The 17,920-nt window shown below is 40.6% G+C and overlaps 1 protein-coding gene across 2 annotated transcripts in view; it reads right to left on the reverse strand.

Moving 5' to 3' along the window:
* Positions 1-17,920, reverse strand: part of setd3 (SET domain containing 3, actin histidine methyltransferase) — a 59,752-nt gene that overhangs the window by 41,372 nt on the left and 460 nt on the right. For both annotated transcript variants that reach the window (XM_023994069.2, XM_023994066.2), the window contains exons 2-4: positions 4,022-4,154; positions 3,721-3,813; positions 2,165-2,313 (exon numbers count right to left, since the gene is read on the reverse strand). In XM_023994069.2, coding sequence (XP_023849837.1) covers positions 2,165-2,313; positions 3,721-3,813; positions 4,022-4,124 — 345 coding nt within the window. In that variant the 5' untranslated portion in view covers positions 4,125-4,154. The remainder of the gene's footprint in view (positions 1-2,164; positions 2,314-3,720; positions 3,814-4,021; positions 4,155-17,920) is intronic.

Here is a 17,920-nt window from a genome sequence, read left to right on the forward strand (position 1 = left end):
GTTAGGTGCTAGAATTTTTGCTACGTTCAGTACTTCTTTCAAATGTATCTCACTTGATTGAGAGGACCAAGTCTGTCTATCAGCGCAGCTGTTTTATAGCACAAAGAGCAAAGTGCCTGCTCCACTCATTCCTTGCTGAAGCCGTCTGGGCCGTAACCTCCCCACTCATGCTGCAGAGAAATTAACACACTTAAATAATGCAACACGGCATATAGAATGTTGAAAATGTTCATTACTGTTCGCAAAACAATGTCGATACAAGCTAGAACACTTTTACAATGCAAGACGATACTGGTATCTTCCAGCTTTAATTGTAGGCTAACTCCCTTGCTAGCTTACAGCTGAAGCAAGGTCAATTCACTACCCTAGTACCATAAGGCAAAATATGTGGATTTCAAAAGCTGATTGTCACCAAAAACGTTATAAATTCACTTCGTCACCCTCGCCACAAAAAACTCATTAACTTCATCTCCCTCGCCTCCTGTCTGGTTCCCACATTCTGCCTCATGAAGTCAATACTTCTTCTATGCAAATGTTGTGGATGAGTACAATAAAATAATGTTCTCGTAGCAGTTGCTAATAAAATAATAAAAGTCCTAAATGGAAAGGATTGTCATCTGTAGCCCCGTGAAATTAGCATATTATATTTTGTTTTAACCCTTATTTTACCAGGTACGTTGACTGAGAACACATCCTCATTTACAGCAACGACCCGGGGAATAGTTACAGGGGAGAGGACGGGGGAAATGAATGAGCCAATTGGAAGCTGGGGATGATTAGGTGGCCACGACGGTATGAGGGCCAAATTAGGAATTTAGCCAGGACACCGGGGTTAACATCCCTACTCTTACAATAAGTGTCATGGGATCTTTAGCACTGAGAGCCAGGCGTTTAACATCCCATCCAAAAGACAGCACCTTACACAGGGCAGTGTCCCCAATCACTACCCTGAGGCATTAGGATATCATTTTTGGGGGACCAGAGGAAAGAGTGCCTCCTACTGGCGCTATACTTCCAGCAGCATCTGTTCTCCCATCCAGGGACCGAACAGGACCAACCCTGCTTAGCTTCAGAGGAAAGACAGTAGTTGTATGCTGCTGGCCAATAACTCAAATGCATGCATTGCACACACTCCTATTGAATAATATGCATTCGCCTGTACTGTGATTTACGCAGTTTATCAATAGAGATATACCTTTAAAATAAATGATAAACCTTTGTTTTGTAGCTAGGTTGGTTAAGGGAAAGGGGGATACCTAGTCAATTGTACAACTGAATGGATTCAACTGAAATGTGTCTTCCGCATTTAACCCAACCCCTCTGAATCAGAGAGGTGCGGGGAGCTGCCTTAATCTACGTCTTCGGCGAACAGTGGGTTAACTGCCTTGCTCAGGGGCAGAACGACAGATTTTTACCTTGTCAGCTCTGGGATTAGATCCAGCAACCTTTCGGTTACTGGACCAATGCTCTAACCACTAGGCTACCGGTTAAAACAAAGTCAAAGTGATTGCATAACTGATTATTTCATGCATAGATGGCGCTCTCAAATTTTTTACATCAAAATGTTCAAATGTAATGATATTGAACTCAAAGGATGCTCAAAGATTTAACAGAGCAGTAGTTGAGTTTATCTGTCTGGATCAAGAGCCTTTCTGTGACTTTGGCTAATAAGTCTTTCTTTGTTGTTATGGTATCATTTTGGTATGGAGTATCTTGATACTAAACCTGGTATCGGTATCAAAATCATAATTCCGTTATCGTGACAGCAACAGAGCCCTGGGCTTCATACAAACAGCTCGGCCTGTTTGATCGATCAGACCTAAACGGCAGCCATTTTAGAACATCAATAATGAGGGCTGATTGGTGGGTCATTATGAGAAGAACACCAATAAGAGAGAGTTAAGCCTTGTTTCCTCTGTTGAAATATAATCAAGGAGCTGATCAATCTAGATGACCTGAGGCTTCCTCCATAGACTAAGGCCTTTCTCGTCCTTAAAAATGCCTTGGAGCAATTTTGTTAATCAGTTGAACTTGTACAATAAGAAACTCTTGTTTTCATTGCAAAACGTTTTGCTACGATGTGCACTACTGAATACGACCCAAGTGATGTCACCCCTGACAACTGTTGCCATGGACACCGGCCGATCCGGTTGTAGCGACCCACCTTGATGTCCTTGGTTGCCCTGAGGCCGAAGCCCTCGCCAGCAAAGTTGGCGATCTCAAAACCCTCGCAGGACGCTCCACTCTCCTGAGCCCACGCCATCAGCTTCGGGAAGAACTCCTCTCTGCTGCCCTCGAATATCACGGAGATACCTGGGAAAGAGACGGAGAAACACACACACACAGTTATGATCAAACTCATAGTTCTTAATCTATATAGGCCATGTTACGGATGTCAGTGAAAAGCATTTAACATGTGTGAAGATAATGTTTCTGAGTATAATTTAAAATGTTGAGACAAGAAGAAGGGGAGGGGTGTGGCGAAGATATAGGGGAGTCTAGAACGGCTCAGCTGTCTCCCACAAATTCTTGTGCATCCATTGTTTCATGTGATTTGTTTGCCCATTATTATTTCTTTATCATCAACTCTCCATCACGTGTCACCAGTAGTAAATGTACCATTAATCCCCGTCCTTTGGTTATTTTAATATCTGTTAAATCATGTATTACAGTCATTTACCGTTCTCATTCTCGGAGTGGAAACGTTTGCAGAGTTCACAGCCTGCTACACTTGTAAGAAACAAGCTTTGGTTTATTTCATAACCATCATTTACGATATTTGTCAATTTTTTCCATTGTCTTTTGTTTGGAGTGCTCCATGTGAGCAATGAGCAAGTATCTTGTTTGTCTGTCCTGATAACGTTGAGAGAGCGAGCGCCTCAGGATGCATAGAGGTACCTGGTCTGCTGTGCGGAAATCTAGGATAGCCTTTGTTATCCATTGAGAATAATAATATATTAAAACTGCAGTTCCTCCCAGCAAGCTATTTAAAAAAATCTTTCCAACAATTTCGATAATCACCCATCCTTCACCCAGCGTGAAAGAGCAATGGAAGTTATAGGCCTACTGCTGCATTGGCCTATAGGCTATAAGTTCCATGCGATCATTTCTTTAGCCGCCAATGGATCACGATGTATCAATGTGTCCATATGGCAGAGGCTGGTGATCTCGCATTAGTTGACTTTTACATGTATAATTTTATTTCGATTTTTATGCTTAACCACATGACAATGATTTTGATAAACAAAAATGTTATTGAATTGAAACTATTCAACTAAAATGCACATATGAAAATCATAACTGGCCCGCAGAACGGTAGAAATGGTAAGATAAATTGTAGGCTTCCCCAAACTTTAAACTCACACGCCGCCTATGAAGTCTTAAAATACTTGCCTCATAATATGAAATTTTTAAAAAATCAAGTATGAAACAATGAAGCGCTGACAGCACACTACACATGAATGCCTACACATGAATGGGAGGTGCGCTTCAATTACTAGTTAAGAAAAAAAAAAAAATTTTTTAAATCATACACCAAAACTGTTTTTAACACTCGATTGTGTTGTTTGGAATTGTTGCGCAAAGGATTGGGCTTCTAAAAGCCCATGTTTACCTCCAGCAGCAGCTGAGGAGCTTCAGGGGAAATCACGCTTTTCATTTATTTTGGGCCAAAAGTCGGTGATTGCCGGCTAAAGGAAACCCGTGTGTGTTCAAGCATACCTTTCTGTTTCTTCCTGATCTTCTCCACCAAGCCTCGTATCTGGACGTACTCCTCCCACTCTTTCCCTGGAGAAGGTGCAGCACTGCTGCATTCTAACGGGACATACATGGGGGAAACATCACATCATAAGTAACATAAGGCAATCACATTGGGGAAACGGGCCCTGACACTGATCAAGCCTAAGAACATTCCATGGACACAGAATCTCAATTGAAAATGCTTCTTAGTCTTATGGGCCCCTTGTCAAAAGTAGTACACTATATAGGGTATAGGTTGCAGGGTGCCAGCCCGGCTACGTACTCTGTAGGAGCTCCGATATGAGGTTTATCATCTCTCTGGGGGAGACCACAGCCATGGCGCCTGTCCCCGACTTCTGAGTCTTCACTCGACTCTTCTTTCCCATGATGCAGCTGGACAGAGAGCAGGATAGGGACTGGGTTGAGAGAGACAGACAGCACAAAGTCATTCACTCAACTAAAGCATAATCTTGGGAGAGAAGAAACATTACAAAAATCACTCATCTCTGTTAACCCTGAAGTAAAATCTTGTGTAATTTGGTCAGCTGCGCGATTCACTTCGGTGTTCATACATGTTAGAAACTGAAAGTCGTCACCCTCACAAAAGGAAACGCTTAGCCAAAGCCCCCCCTTCCCCACCTGCCACCCCTTCCGGACCGTGTGGGCGCACTACAGGCAAAGTTTAAGCACCGCCTTCACCCAATCCTGACACGTCCAGATAACCAGTGACAAAAATGTATGCAAAAAATAAACTGGATTTTCGGATCTCGCAAATCCCATTTATCTCTCGGTCTACAAGCAGTGTCTGCCCACGGGAGATTACAAAATCACATTGCTTAATCAAATACATTTTTTAGTCCATGGTCGTATTCACTAGTCGCCACTAAACAGAATAAAAAAATTATTGAAACCAGGAGGGAAAGACTACCTAAATATGTCCAATAAGAAATGTGCTTTCCCATAGGGCTGATATGGTTGAAGTGATTTTAATGGTGTTTAAATAGACCTACATTCATTTTGATGAACTTTATTTTCATGTCGATAAGCTTTACTTAATAGCAGGAGTGTTTACTAATGATTATAAACTGTGTGGTTCCTGCCCTGAATGCTGACAGCCGTGGTAACGGATATGACAAAACATGTATTTTTACTGCTCTAATTATGTTGGTAACCAGTTTATAATAGCAATAAGGCAACTCGGGGGTTTGTGGTATATGGCCAATATACCACTGCTAAGGGCTGTGTCCAGGCAATCCGCGATACGTCATGCCTAAGAACAGCCCATTGCCGTGGTATATTGGCCACATACCACACCCCCCCGTGCCTTATTGCTTAATTATAAGCAATTGTTCTGCTAACTTGGTTTTGTCTATTAAACGGTCTACATCTCCTAATCTTTAAAAAAATATGTTTCATTGAATATCCGAAACATACAATATACTTGCAGTGAAGCCGCTCAACAACTACATCACACCAGTCATCCAACAGACTCCCATTCAGAGCGACACACAGAAGCATCCAGGGTCAATGCCCTGCTCAATGGCACGTTGACAGATCTCCCACCAGGCCAAAAAACATGAACCCCAACCCTCCCAAGACCCCCCCCCACAGTTCCCCATTAGCTGTCCCTCAACCATTCGAGACCCCTCCCAAAGTCTCCCCCAAGAACAAAAAATACAATTAATTCCATTCCCCACCCCCAAGAACCCACCAATGCACCAACAAAATGAACTAAAGAGAAAAAAGAAAACAATGCAAAGAACATCAAGGACAACTAAAATGATAACAGCAATGCCAACTGTATATGTTTGTGAGCATGTCTGGCACTATTACATGTATGTGTGTGTTCTTGTATGCGTTTATTTGAATGAGTGTGTGTATATGCATGTGTACAAACACCTGCACGGCATCAGCCTCAGGCAAACCGGCATTAGCTGTAAAAAAGACTGCCCCTTCGTGTCATTCAAACGTACTTTTAATTATGTTTTATTTTTTACTTTTATCTTTGACCATCATTCTTTCTCCCACACAGCAACTCCACTACAATTCCACATCCCAACCCTCAGCTTCCCTCAGCTCATCCCACCTATCTCTGCTGGCCACCCTCTTCGGATTTCTATGCAACATATATATCTTTCAACTATGCTGTGATGTGTAACGTACAATTTCAATCTACCTAATCGAATCCACAGATTGCGAGTTGAAGATGAATAATTTTACTAAGAGTATTAGTATATTAGTAATTGACTGACCCAGTCTTTAAAAAAATATATAATAATAATATTTTAACTAGGCAATTCAGTTAAGAACAAATTCTTATTTACAATGACGGCCTACCGGGGAACAGTGGGTTAACTGCCTTGAACAAGGGCAGAACGACAGATTATTACCTTGTCTGCTCTGGGATTCGATCCAGCAACCTTCCAGTTACTAGTCCAATGCTCTAACCACTACTCTACCTGCCACCCCAGTCTCTCCAGATCTCCTAACAGTACTATTTCTAGGGTCAATTTTAGATCAATGCTATGCATTTTCAGCCATTCCTGAACCTGAGAACCGAAACAGGCTACCTGAGAGCAATACCAAAATAAATAGTCTATTGATTCTGTATCCTCACACACAACAAAATCTGCAGAGCTTCGATGATTTTATGAACCAAATAATCAACATTTTGTTGGTGGCAAGAATTCGATATAATAATTTTAACTGAAAAGCACGTCTTGAAAGTCTTGAATCTTGCGTTGTTTTATATAATCAACTCGTACAATGGAATCGGTACATCAAAAATCTCTTCAACTATTTTGCAATCTGTATGGCACAGTTGTCAACATCCTGGTCCTTAAATGAAACTGGTATACTTTCCTATTTATGCAATTTTTGATCCTTTATATTGGGCAGACAAACCAGTTCCCTACCTCCTCCCGCAGCCACCTGCCTCATCCATTTTTGGGGTAACGCTGTAATCAATTGGTTGTACTCATGGATTGAGCAGATCTTCCCGTACATTTCTGATAACTCCGTGAAGGACATAACTACACCATTCCAATTTACAATACCCTTTTCAAACATCTTTCCCATAAATACAGGTATTATATCAACCAGCACATTTGAGTTCAGCCATAATATTTGTTCTATCTTATCAGGGGGATGAAATTTAAATTGTAGCCAGCACCCCATTGCTTGTTTAATTTTCAATTAATCAAAATTGAGACATGGCAATCTGCACAAAGGCAAAAAGGCCATTTTTAAACAATGGATGAGCTTTTCTTAGTAGTCTACTTGAGAACCATTTCGGGTTCAAATAAAACTTTTGAATAAGTGAAGCTTTTAGAGGTTTAGTGATTTTATATTTAATCATCTCAACCCACCCAATTCATCTTCATTATATAGATAGGCACGATTTATTTTGTCTGGTTTAGTGTCCCAGATAATGCAAAATATTTTTTGCTCATATGATTTGAAAAACGAATCATCAGGAGTAGGCAGCGCCATAAGTGAGTAAACTGAGATATGACTAAGGAGTTAATCAGGGCAATTTTTCCATAAATACAGGTATTTACCTCTCCATGGTTGCAGGATCTTGTCTATTTTTACAAGTTCTCTTCTGAAATTCATTGTGGAGAGCATATTTATTTATTTTGTGACACGAATACCAAGTAAGTCTACTTCACAAGCAGCCCATTTTATAGGTAAACTGCAGGGTAATGTAAAAGTTGTAAGATCCCATACGTAATATTGTACACTTATCATAATTAGGTTTTAGTCCAGAGAGTACAGAAAAGTTATCTAGATCTTCAATGATCTTCATTGCAGGGATCTAGCTTGCGGACTTAATATAAAACTTGAGTCATCGGCATACATGGACACCTTCGTTTTTAAGCCTTGGGATTTCTAATCCTCTAATGTTGTTATTGGATCTGATTTTAATAGCTAGCATTTCGATGACCATAACGAATAGATATGGTGACAACGGACACCCTTGTTTAACTCCTCTTGACAATTCAAAACTCTGAGAAGTAGCCGTTATTTACTATTTTACACCTGGGGTTGCTGTACATTATTTTTACCCATTTTATAAGAAAAACACCAAAATTGAAAAAAAATCCAGGCATTTCTAAATAAAATCCCATCTTACTTTATAAAATCCGCTAGAAATACCAGGCCTAGCTTCTTAGATGTTTCATGATGTTCTATTATTTCTAGTAGTTGTCGTATATTATCTCCAATGTATCGTCCATGTAAAAAAAAAAAATGTCTGATCAGGATGAACGATACCTGGTAAAAACCCTTTTAATTCCAAGTGCTATGCATTTCGCTAGTATTTTTGCATCACAACATTGAAGTGTAAGGGGCCTCCAGTTTTTTAGATAGACTGGATCTTTATATTTGCCATCTGGGTCTTGTTTTAATAATGGAGAAATCAGACATTACTGCCGAGTACCTGACAGACTACTATTTCTATAGTAGTTAAAACAATCTAAAAATTGAGCTTTTAGTATATCAAAAAAAGGCTTGATATACCTCTACCGGTATGCCATCAAGCCCTGGGGTTTTTCAAGACTGAAAGGATTTAATAGCATCAAAAAGTACTTTCTCTGTAATTTTGCCTTGGCACTGATCTCTCTGTACATTTGTTAAATTTCCATTTTTTATATTACTTGGAAAACATTCCTTAACGTAATCGTCATTCAGTGGGAGAGGATGAGACGGAAAAGAGAACATCTGCCTAAAACATTTAGCTTCCTCTTTTAAAATATCATTCAGAGAATCATAGATGACTCCGTCTTCAGTAACGAGTTTCTACAAAATCTTTTTGTTAGCGTTCCTGTATTGGAGATATATATATATATATTCTTCATATTCTATCCATTTTGCTTTATTTTTGTAATAGATTACATTAGATCATTCTTGAATAAGTTCAAGTTCTTTTTGTTTTTCCTCTAACTTATTTTTTATCTCTGTAGTATCGTTTTTATTGCCATCTACCTGTACTATTAGTTCATGTATTTCCCTTATTAGTCTTGTCTCTAGCCAGAAACTGCTTTTTATTATTGATGAATATTGAATGACCTATGAAGGTACATTTAAAGGTATCCCAAACAATAAGGGGATTTGCTCAACCTATATTATACTGGAAATATTCAGTTATAAATTATTTTTTCTTAGTTAAAAATAAGTTGTCCTCCAGTAAACTTGGATTCAATTTCCAATATCCCCGGCCACGTGGGAATTCTATAAGACTAATGTGAAGGGCAATTTGATGATGATCCGATCGCATTATGTCCCCTATTAAAACTTTTTAAACCTGATGCAAGAGAGAAAGAGACAAGAAAGTAGTCAACTAGCTTGATTAAGTCTCCTTCATGTACATCTCACTAGGTCTGGGTTTTTAAGTCTCCAAAAATGCACTATTTCTAATGTGTCCATAATATTTGTGATTTCCTTAAGGTCACGGTGATTATAGTTTGTAGAGGGATTACCTTTACAGTCCATTGAGGTACTTAACACTGTGTTATAGTCTCCTACCATAATGAATTTATCATTTTTGGCCTGTAAGTTCAATAAATTGGTATAAATATTTTCGAAGTACGGATCACCCCGATTTGGACCATACAGATTGAGCCAAATCTTTTTTTCATCCACTTTCATATTCAAAAAGTTCCACCTTCCTTGCGAATCATTCCTCCTTATTTGCACATTCAGATCGACATTTTTGTTAATTAATGTCACACCTTTTGAGTTCCTTTGTCCATGACAGAAAATTATTTCACCACCCCATTCCTTTTTCCATGTAACTTCACCTAAGGATGTAGAGTGAGTTTCCTGTAAACAGTATATGTTATATTCCTTTTCTTTTAACCACGTAAAGACTGATCTTTTTTTAAATAATCTGCTAAACCATTACAATTATAACTGGCTATACTTATTTCACCCCTTACCATAACTAGATACTATTCTCAGTCAAAATTGACCATAATTATTGCTTGTAAAGTTACTGCCATCAGAGGTATTATGACGGTCAAAATTAGAGCTTTCAAATGTCTGATATTTAGAATTCAAGAAATAGGTTCTAGCAATATTTGTTTTATTCCCTTGTCTGTTTTCCTGTGAGCCAATGCCACAGATGTTAGAAAATTGAGGCAAGATATTATGTGTGTTGTAAATCTGAGTAGGTTGATATGTATGATATTGGATGTGATTTAGTAAGTATGTACGATGTCTGTATAAGAGTAAGACTATAATATGTGCTGTCCAAATAAATAATAACTCATAATTTACATGGTTGAGTGTCTGTGTGTAACATGTAGTGCGTATAGCCTTAATATTCATGATGATAATTGTAATCCATATCGTATCAGTCATAGTTGCATCATAATTACCTTTAACATAATTGAAAAACACATCCCAGAATTTCCATAGCAATGGACGTTTCACATGATCATGAAAGAGACCTTGCGTTACTCTAGAGACGGCTTCACTACAGTACAAATGTATTCGGTACAATGCTTGTTGTTTTGCCTTGCTTGTTGTAAACAAACTTGTAGACATAAAGATAGACAAACAAGAAACATTATCAAGAAATTATAAAACAGTTCGACAGACAGAGGTGAGAGAGGAAAAGAGAAAGGGTGAGAGAAGAGAGCGAGATCAGGTGTGTGTGTGTATGTATGCATGTATGTGTCTATGTGTAAACGAGCATGTAATTGAGTACGTGTGTTCATATCAACTTCATAGTGTTCAGATATTTTTAAAGTTCCCATAGTTTATTTTTTTCGTAACCTGAAGTCCCGGTAGAATTTAGTACAGCCATGGTGTTATGGAACTGTCTCGGAATAGCTGTCCATCTATAAAGAGTTTGTCCACAATGAGAAAGGCATGCTTACCCTTCTCCCGCTGTTGCCTCTGTACCGGATACAGTCTCTTACGACGTTCGCTTATCTATCTTGGAAATTGGTCATTGAGACCGAATTTGGTCCCTTTATGCTCCCTTCCCCTGCTTTTGATCAGCTTCTTTTGTTGGTAGTGTTCAAATTTTGCGATGATCGGTTGGGGACCCTTGGTCTTGTCGCTCCGAGCTCCAAGTCTGTGTACTCGGTGGAAAGCCACCTTGTTTACAGACTCTATAGGAAGTTTCAAGGCGGATTGCGTGAATTCTCTGATCGCGCCCTCTGGATTATTGAATGTGTCCTCAGAAATCCCAGAAAAAAATTGATTTTCACGCATGCTACGACTTTGTATGTCTAGTAGCAACTCAATCATCCTGTTTTCCCCGAGTAGACAATCCATGTTGGAATCATGGATTTTAATCGTGGCTGTGAGTGCCTTGTTCTCCCAAGTCCGTTATTTTAATTAAATGAATAATTAAGAAGAAAAAAATGTTATACAAGTGTGTCTCGTTTATGACACAGTTCACACCAATTGCGAAATATCCGTCAATTATTTATTCAGAACAGGTTCGATTTTAGCATATTTTCACATGCGAAAATAAGCTGTTGACCAATAGAAATTGTTATCTGGCACACTGCCACTGACAGGACTGTGGGTTCGTTGTGTGAATTAATGAACACATCTCGCTCTGCCTGTTCTTTGCGTTTGCAATGAATCAGTGCAGCAAGGTATCAATTTAGCCAAAGTGATCACACCAGAGCTAGGCTACACGTTGCTCTCGCCAATGTAGCTATTTTATAGCCATTCAGCAAGCCAGACGATCGTTCAATTATTCTCTCCTTGAATAGGCCGAGGTCTAATAGTTTTAAATAATTGCCCGAAATAAGTTTCAAACTATATTGCTGTTCATTGTCTATACACTGAGACTGACCAGGGGAAAGCTATGATCCCTTAATGATGTCACCTGCTAAATCCACTTTAAATCAGTGTAGATGAAGGGAAGGAGACAGTTAAAGAAGGATTTCTAAGCCTTGAGACAATTGAGGGATGTATTGTGTGTGTGCCATTCAGACGGTGAATGGGCAAGACAAAATATTTAAGTGCCTTTGAACAAGGTATGGTAATAGGTGCCAGGTTTGAGTGTCTGAAGAACTGCAAAGCTGCTGGGTTTGTCACGCTCAACATTTTTCTGTGTGTATCAAGAAGGGGGAGGGGGGGAACTCGTTCAAGAGCTAGAAAGAGGGGGAAGAGACAAGCTAGTGGAGATGCGTGATTTGTGCAAGGGAACAGTGAAGAAGACAGAGAGATGTGTAAGTTAGAAATTAATATATTCATTAATGCATCATTCATATAACTTATATATTATAGGCCTGCTAATGTGAATCTAGGTGACCACATGTGCTATAGGAAACCCTAAAAGACAAAAATGATCCGCCAGAGTTTACCATTATCAATAAGTGGTCGCACATATTTAGATCAAGCACTAACTCAAATAAATGGTGTCAAAATAATCACCCATTGCTTCAATACAATAGATCAATGGCTGCTCACTAGGCCATGAACTAAGGCTGCTCACTAGGCCATGAGCTAAGGCTGCTCACTAGGCCATGGGCTAAGGCTGCTCACTAGGCCATGGGCTAAGGCTGCTCACTAGGCCATGAGCTAAGGCTGCTCACTAGGCCAAATGGCCTAAGCTGCCTCACTAGGCCATGGCCTAAGGCTGCTCACTAGGCCATGGCTAAGGCTGCTCACTAGGCCATGGCCTAAGGCTGCTCACTAGGCCATGGCCTAAGGTGCTCACTAGGCCATGGCCTAAGGCTGCTCACTAGGCCATGGCCTAAGGCTGCTCACTAGGTCCATGGACAGGCTGCTCACTAGGCCATGGCAGGCTGCTCACTAGCCATGGACAGGCGCTCACTAGGCCATGGACAGGCTGCTCACTAGGCCATGGACTAAGGCTGCTCACTAGGCCATGGACTAAGGCTGCTCACTAGGCCATGGACAGGCTGCGTGCATGCGTTTCTATTTTCTAATGGTTGTCAATTTCATCGTCCTGCCCATCACAGCTGTCTCTATACATCCCCTTAAAACGTTCCTTATCAATCTTTAGGACAGGCTACATTGATTTAGCATTATCCTATAATGTAAACTTGTTGATATCCTACAGAAGGGACTTAAGGTAAGGCTAAGGCAAGGTTTTTCATATGTTTTGGGGGAAAGACAAATGTGATTTGCTTATCTGTCTGAGTGAGATGTGCTGCAGGCGGCTTTGATCGATGGGTCCTTTTAGGTGGGTGGGTGTGTGTGTGAATGAGTTCACTAATTCTCTATGTCCATTCAGAAAGTGTCCTAAAATAAGCCTGTCTGGACTGCATCTCTTTAGTCAGATAGAAATAAAACTAGCAGGGTCAGCATATGTGCGAGGAATGACGACAGGTGCCAGTTTCGCGTTTCCTCTCTTATTAAAATGGGGCACAACTGAATGAAATGTAGCCAAGTTCCTTTCATGATTCCACCTACAGGATGCATAGCCTATATCCTAATATTTTCAGTAGCATTATATTTTCCCGGTAGTATAGGATTTCTCTCATTACTGCGTCCTCTCTAGCCACTGTGAACAACATATTGCCACAGAGAATGACCGCAGCAGTGTTGGTGACGTTATGCGAACTGTTCGGAAAGTGGAGGGAAAAAGGCATCGTACTTGGTGTGAATGGTTTAGTGCGTCAAAATATGAATCTGTACTTTTTTCCAGAATTCCTCTCCAATCTGACATTACTTAACTTGCATACTACACTAATATTTGAGATAATAAAATGCTACTATAATAACGAAGTGTATTGGTAGTGAAGTTGCAGAGAAAAGCCACGTGTTACTTTGGAGTCTGATCTGTGCCAGTCCCCCAACCCAACGGTTATGTGGTTGACCGTGTACATTGGCCTGGCCAATTACCGTAACCTCAAATTCCAAGACCGTCACAGCCCTACTTTCCCCATTGCAAAACGTTTTGCTACAGTGTACACTTGTGAATAAAACTCAGGCAACAGCAAACATCCGAGCCTTGATGAGCACAAACAAAAGTTAAGTTTACATGTAGTGGCCACTGAAGGCCGTGAGAAACTGCAGAATCTAAACTGGGCCAATCAATGCCTTTAACAGAGGGAGTTGATGTTTCAGCTCCAAGGCATAGTGGGCACATTTCACATGGAAATCAAGTGTGTGTAAAAGCAACAGGATATTTGTGTTAATATTGCCTCAATATCAATCCCACATTTCCTCCCTCTACTCTTGGCAGTTCGGGGGTGCAACAGGTAGGCATATCATATACAGTAGCTTTCTCCAAGCGAAAAAGCTCAAATTTATACAAAGTTAGCGTAAGCCTAATTACACTACAAACCAATGTTTTTTCAACTGTGCTTTAACACCAACTGAGAGGACAGTGTTTCACCACAACAGACTATTACGATATTAGCCTAATATCCTATAGGCCTACTGGTTGTCTTTCTGCAGGTCAACACAAGCCTTTCCTGAGAAAACGATGAATAATCACACTAGTCTGTTGTGTCATTCTGAGTAAGAATTGTCATACACTGATGAGGTCATTGTGCTAAAAATTGGGTACCGGTAGTTCTTGGCTGATAGGCTAGTCCACACTTCCATGAGGACAAGGTTATGCAATACTTCCACCTGCCTGTTATAAGAATAATCTAGATTCTATAGGCCTAACCAATATCTGAGTGGGAGCATCCCAGAATGCTCTACTCACTGTTCAGTCTAGTAGTGAGAGAGACTGGTACAGTATCTTATGTAAAAGAATACAGGCAGAGGCATTGCCATGGTAACCTGTGGCTCTGCCAGATGAACACAACAACCTCAAGCAGTCGGCAGAAACAAACATGGCGTCATACAGGGAGAGGAACTACAGTACAATGCCTGAGGTTTAATGTGATGTCCTACTCTACTGACAATACCGTAGCAGTAAAACTTTTCATTACATCAACATTGCACTACTTTTGCCCAGAGCCCAGGGTTCGGGTAGTGCACTGTAAAGGACAAAGGGTGACATTTGGGATGCAGATATTACCTCTCCAGCAAGAAACAACCAGGAGAATGAAACTTAATCTGCTGTCAAATTAAACATCACCAAGGTAGGTTTTGTTTGTAACAATACAGTGTTAGGGTGCTATGTGTTTCACACCGGCATAATGAGGGCTTTAAACAGCTCGCCAGGGCGGTGTAGTGTCAACATGCAGTTAGTATTATATATCTGGACCTTAGACTATTTGCACCAGCCATTTTAGGAGTCATGTTTATCCACTGCAGCTGCCTCGCTCCCTCATGTCCAGCTTTTCTTTTTTTTCTTCTGTCTCTTCCCCTCACACTCTCCCCCTCACTCTTTCTTTGTCACCTGCTATTCTTGCAGCTACTGGTAAAAGCCAAAGAAATCAGTGACTCAACCACCAGTTCATGAGTCCAAAGCCATGTTTGGCAGTCAAGTCGAAACTCTGACCATTTTCCAACAACACATCCCCTCTGAAGGGAAATAAGTGGGCCCTGAGTGTGCCTGCCTTTCCCAGACAGCAGCACCACTGTATAGCCTACATGTGCCAGTTGAAGTATGGTTGATGCTGCCACACCCTTTAGGCTAATTCCAGCTAATATTGGGGAGGGAGGAAAAATAAGAGCGAGACTGTGGGAAGGCTACTTGTTGAGGCTTTCAGCTACAGGAAGAGAGCAGTGCTGACTGTCACTTTATGGCTGCGTCCCTTCTGGCACCCTATAGTGGGCAGGGTGCCATTTGAGACGGACACTATGGCCTAGCCAAGCAGCAGGGTGCAGGGCCAGCCGGACAGGGAGGACAACTTCTCACAAGGTGTGTGAGACATCCAGCGGACCTGCCATCTTCCTAAAGCTGAGTTCACACACACACCATGTGAGAAAACATACTCATCCTGAACCAGAATCTGTGCTTAAAAGGAAACGTTGAATATGAACATTCTCCTTTAAAGCACAGGAAGCAGCCACTCAACATGCCATTTCCCAGCTTAATAATGTCAAAATACGTTAGGTACTTACCAAAGAAAGGCGTTTCGCTGAGCAACCGTCGCCATTAGTGCTGTTATGGCCGGATGTGTACTTCCAAGAAAGGTCTAAATAGAAAGTTACATGCAACTGAAAAAAATGCCTTGTCTGGAATGAATCTAAGTATTGTTTTTGACCAAGTGCGCATGTGTCAAATCCACCGATTCTGGACCTCCTGTAATATTAGTAATGGAATTAAAATACAGTAAATAAAGAAATATACAGTCACTAAAAACGTACCCTACATTGTCTACTTACATTAAATATTACTGCATTCAGTGTAGCGCCGGTGAAACAGATTGATATGACATCCATACACTGTTGTAGGTTATAAAACCAATGACCTTTCCTGCTGCTGGTTCAGCCAACCAGTAAATGGGTGATTTATTGGAGGTGCAGAAGAGTTGTATTTGACACATGCGTACTTGGTCAAAAACAATACTTAGATTCATTCCAGACAAGGCCTTTTTTCAGTTGCATGTAACTTTTTTGGAAGTACATACAGGCTATAACAGCACTAATGACGATAGTTGCTCAGCAAAACTCCATTCTTTGGTATGTAACAAACGTATTTTGACATTAAGCTTGAAAAGCTGGTCAATGGCAAGTTGAATGGCTGCTTCCTGGGCTGAAAGGAGTCACCATATTAAATTCTCCTGTAAACCCAGATTCTAGTTCAGACTCATCTCTACCAGACTGGTTCTGATTGTGGTTAGATTTTAGAACACCGAAACATGTTCTCACACATAATTTGACAGAATCTGAGACCTTGACCTAGATTTAACATGTTGAATGTTTAAGTCAAAGTGACAACAGTGGTTGGAAGAGTAAAAACAGGGAATCCTTCCAAAAGCATTCAGGGGGTGACGAACTGAGAAACTAGGATTAGAAATAAAAAACGTGAAGAATATGAAAATGTCTGAAGGAATCACTTCTGTGATACAGCTAAAACATGACTGTTACTGTTTTGGAATTCAGACAGCTCAGATCCCAGTCAAACAGTATTAGGCTAAACACCAACCCTCTTCTTCCACTCCGATGGACAAATTGACCCCCTTTCAGTGGTTTTGGCCACTAGCATGCCATTGGCATAGTTCACCTGCCCTGGCCCCTGACACTGTTTGAAAGGCTGCCAAGAATCCTCCACCAACACAATCGAGTATGCACCCATAGACAAACCAGAGGCATATTCATTACGCAGATTCAGTTGCAAAACGTTTCTTAAAACGGAAGCAAACAGAACATACCTGACTTATCCAATCGAAACTCTCGTTTAGTTGCAAAACATTCCGTTTTGCATCTATTTGGACAACTGATTACACCCCAGACCAAATGAAGCATCAATGAGCCAGAGTTTCAAACCCTTACCCTACCACAGAAATGGGGGAGTCTTAAAGTGACAGTTCACTCCAAAATCAATGTTTATTGAATGTTTTCAGACCCTCCCCTACGAGATGAATGCAAAAGATAGGCACGGCCACCAAATAAAAACAAGAATGTAGACAGTGAGTCTCCTACTCATTTTAAATTGAGGCGTGTAGCTGGATCTACAAAACCAATTGTGGGACCCGGACTGGCCTTCACAACAGACCACTTTTGAGGTCTGATAGATTTTGAAGTTAACTGTAACTAACTAACCCATCTAGAGTAGTCAAACAAATTATTGGAGATGTAGCTAGCTAAATGGGAGTTGTACTATTCTGAATACTTTTTCTCTGACTACTCTAGATGGGTTAGTTACAGTTCACTTCGAAATCTATCAGACCTCGAAAGTGGTCTATTGTGAAGGCCAGTCCGGGTCCCACAATTGGTTTCGTAGATCCAGCTGCACGCCTCAATTTAAAATGCATAGGAGACACACACATGCGGGCATTCTTGAAGACAGCTAGTTACCTACATGTTTTAACTTAAATAAATACGATGCATTACTAACGTTAACTGTCCACCAAGTCAACTGGTTAGAGGTTTCATCTTGTTAGTAGGATTGTGGAGAATATAAAATGGGCTTGGTTTCTTAATGCTCCCAAGGAAGCTTGTTGCGATAACGTTAGCTCTAAGGTGGCTGACAGGCAGCAGCTGACAGTGGAATAGATTATCACAGTCCCACTGAGCTAGCTAACTGACGTTAGCTTCCCTACAAGGTTTGTCCAGCTGAATCACGCCCATCCAACAAGCAATCTAATTGGACTAGCTATCTGGCTAGGTTAGCTCA

The sequence above is a fragment of the Salvelinus sp. IW2-2015 genome, linkage group LG9 (genome assembly GCF_002910315.2).
Source record: "Salvelinus sp. IW2-2015 linkage group LG9, ASM291031v2, whole genome shotgun sequence".
Taxonomy (NCBI): domain Eukaryota; kingdom Metazoa; phylum Chordata; class Actinopteri; order Salmoniformes; family Salmonidae; genus Salvelinus; species Salvelinus sp. IW2-2015.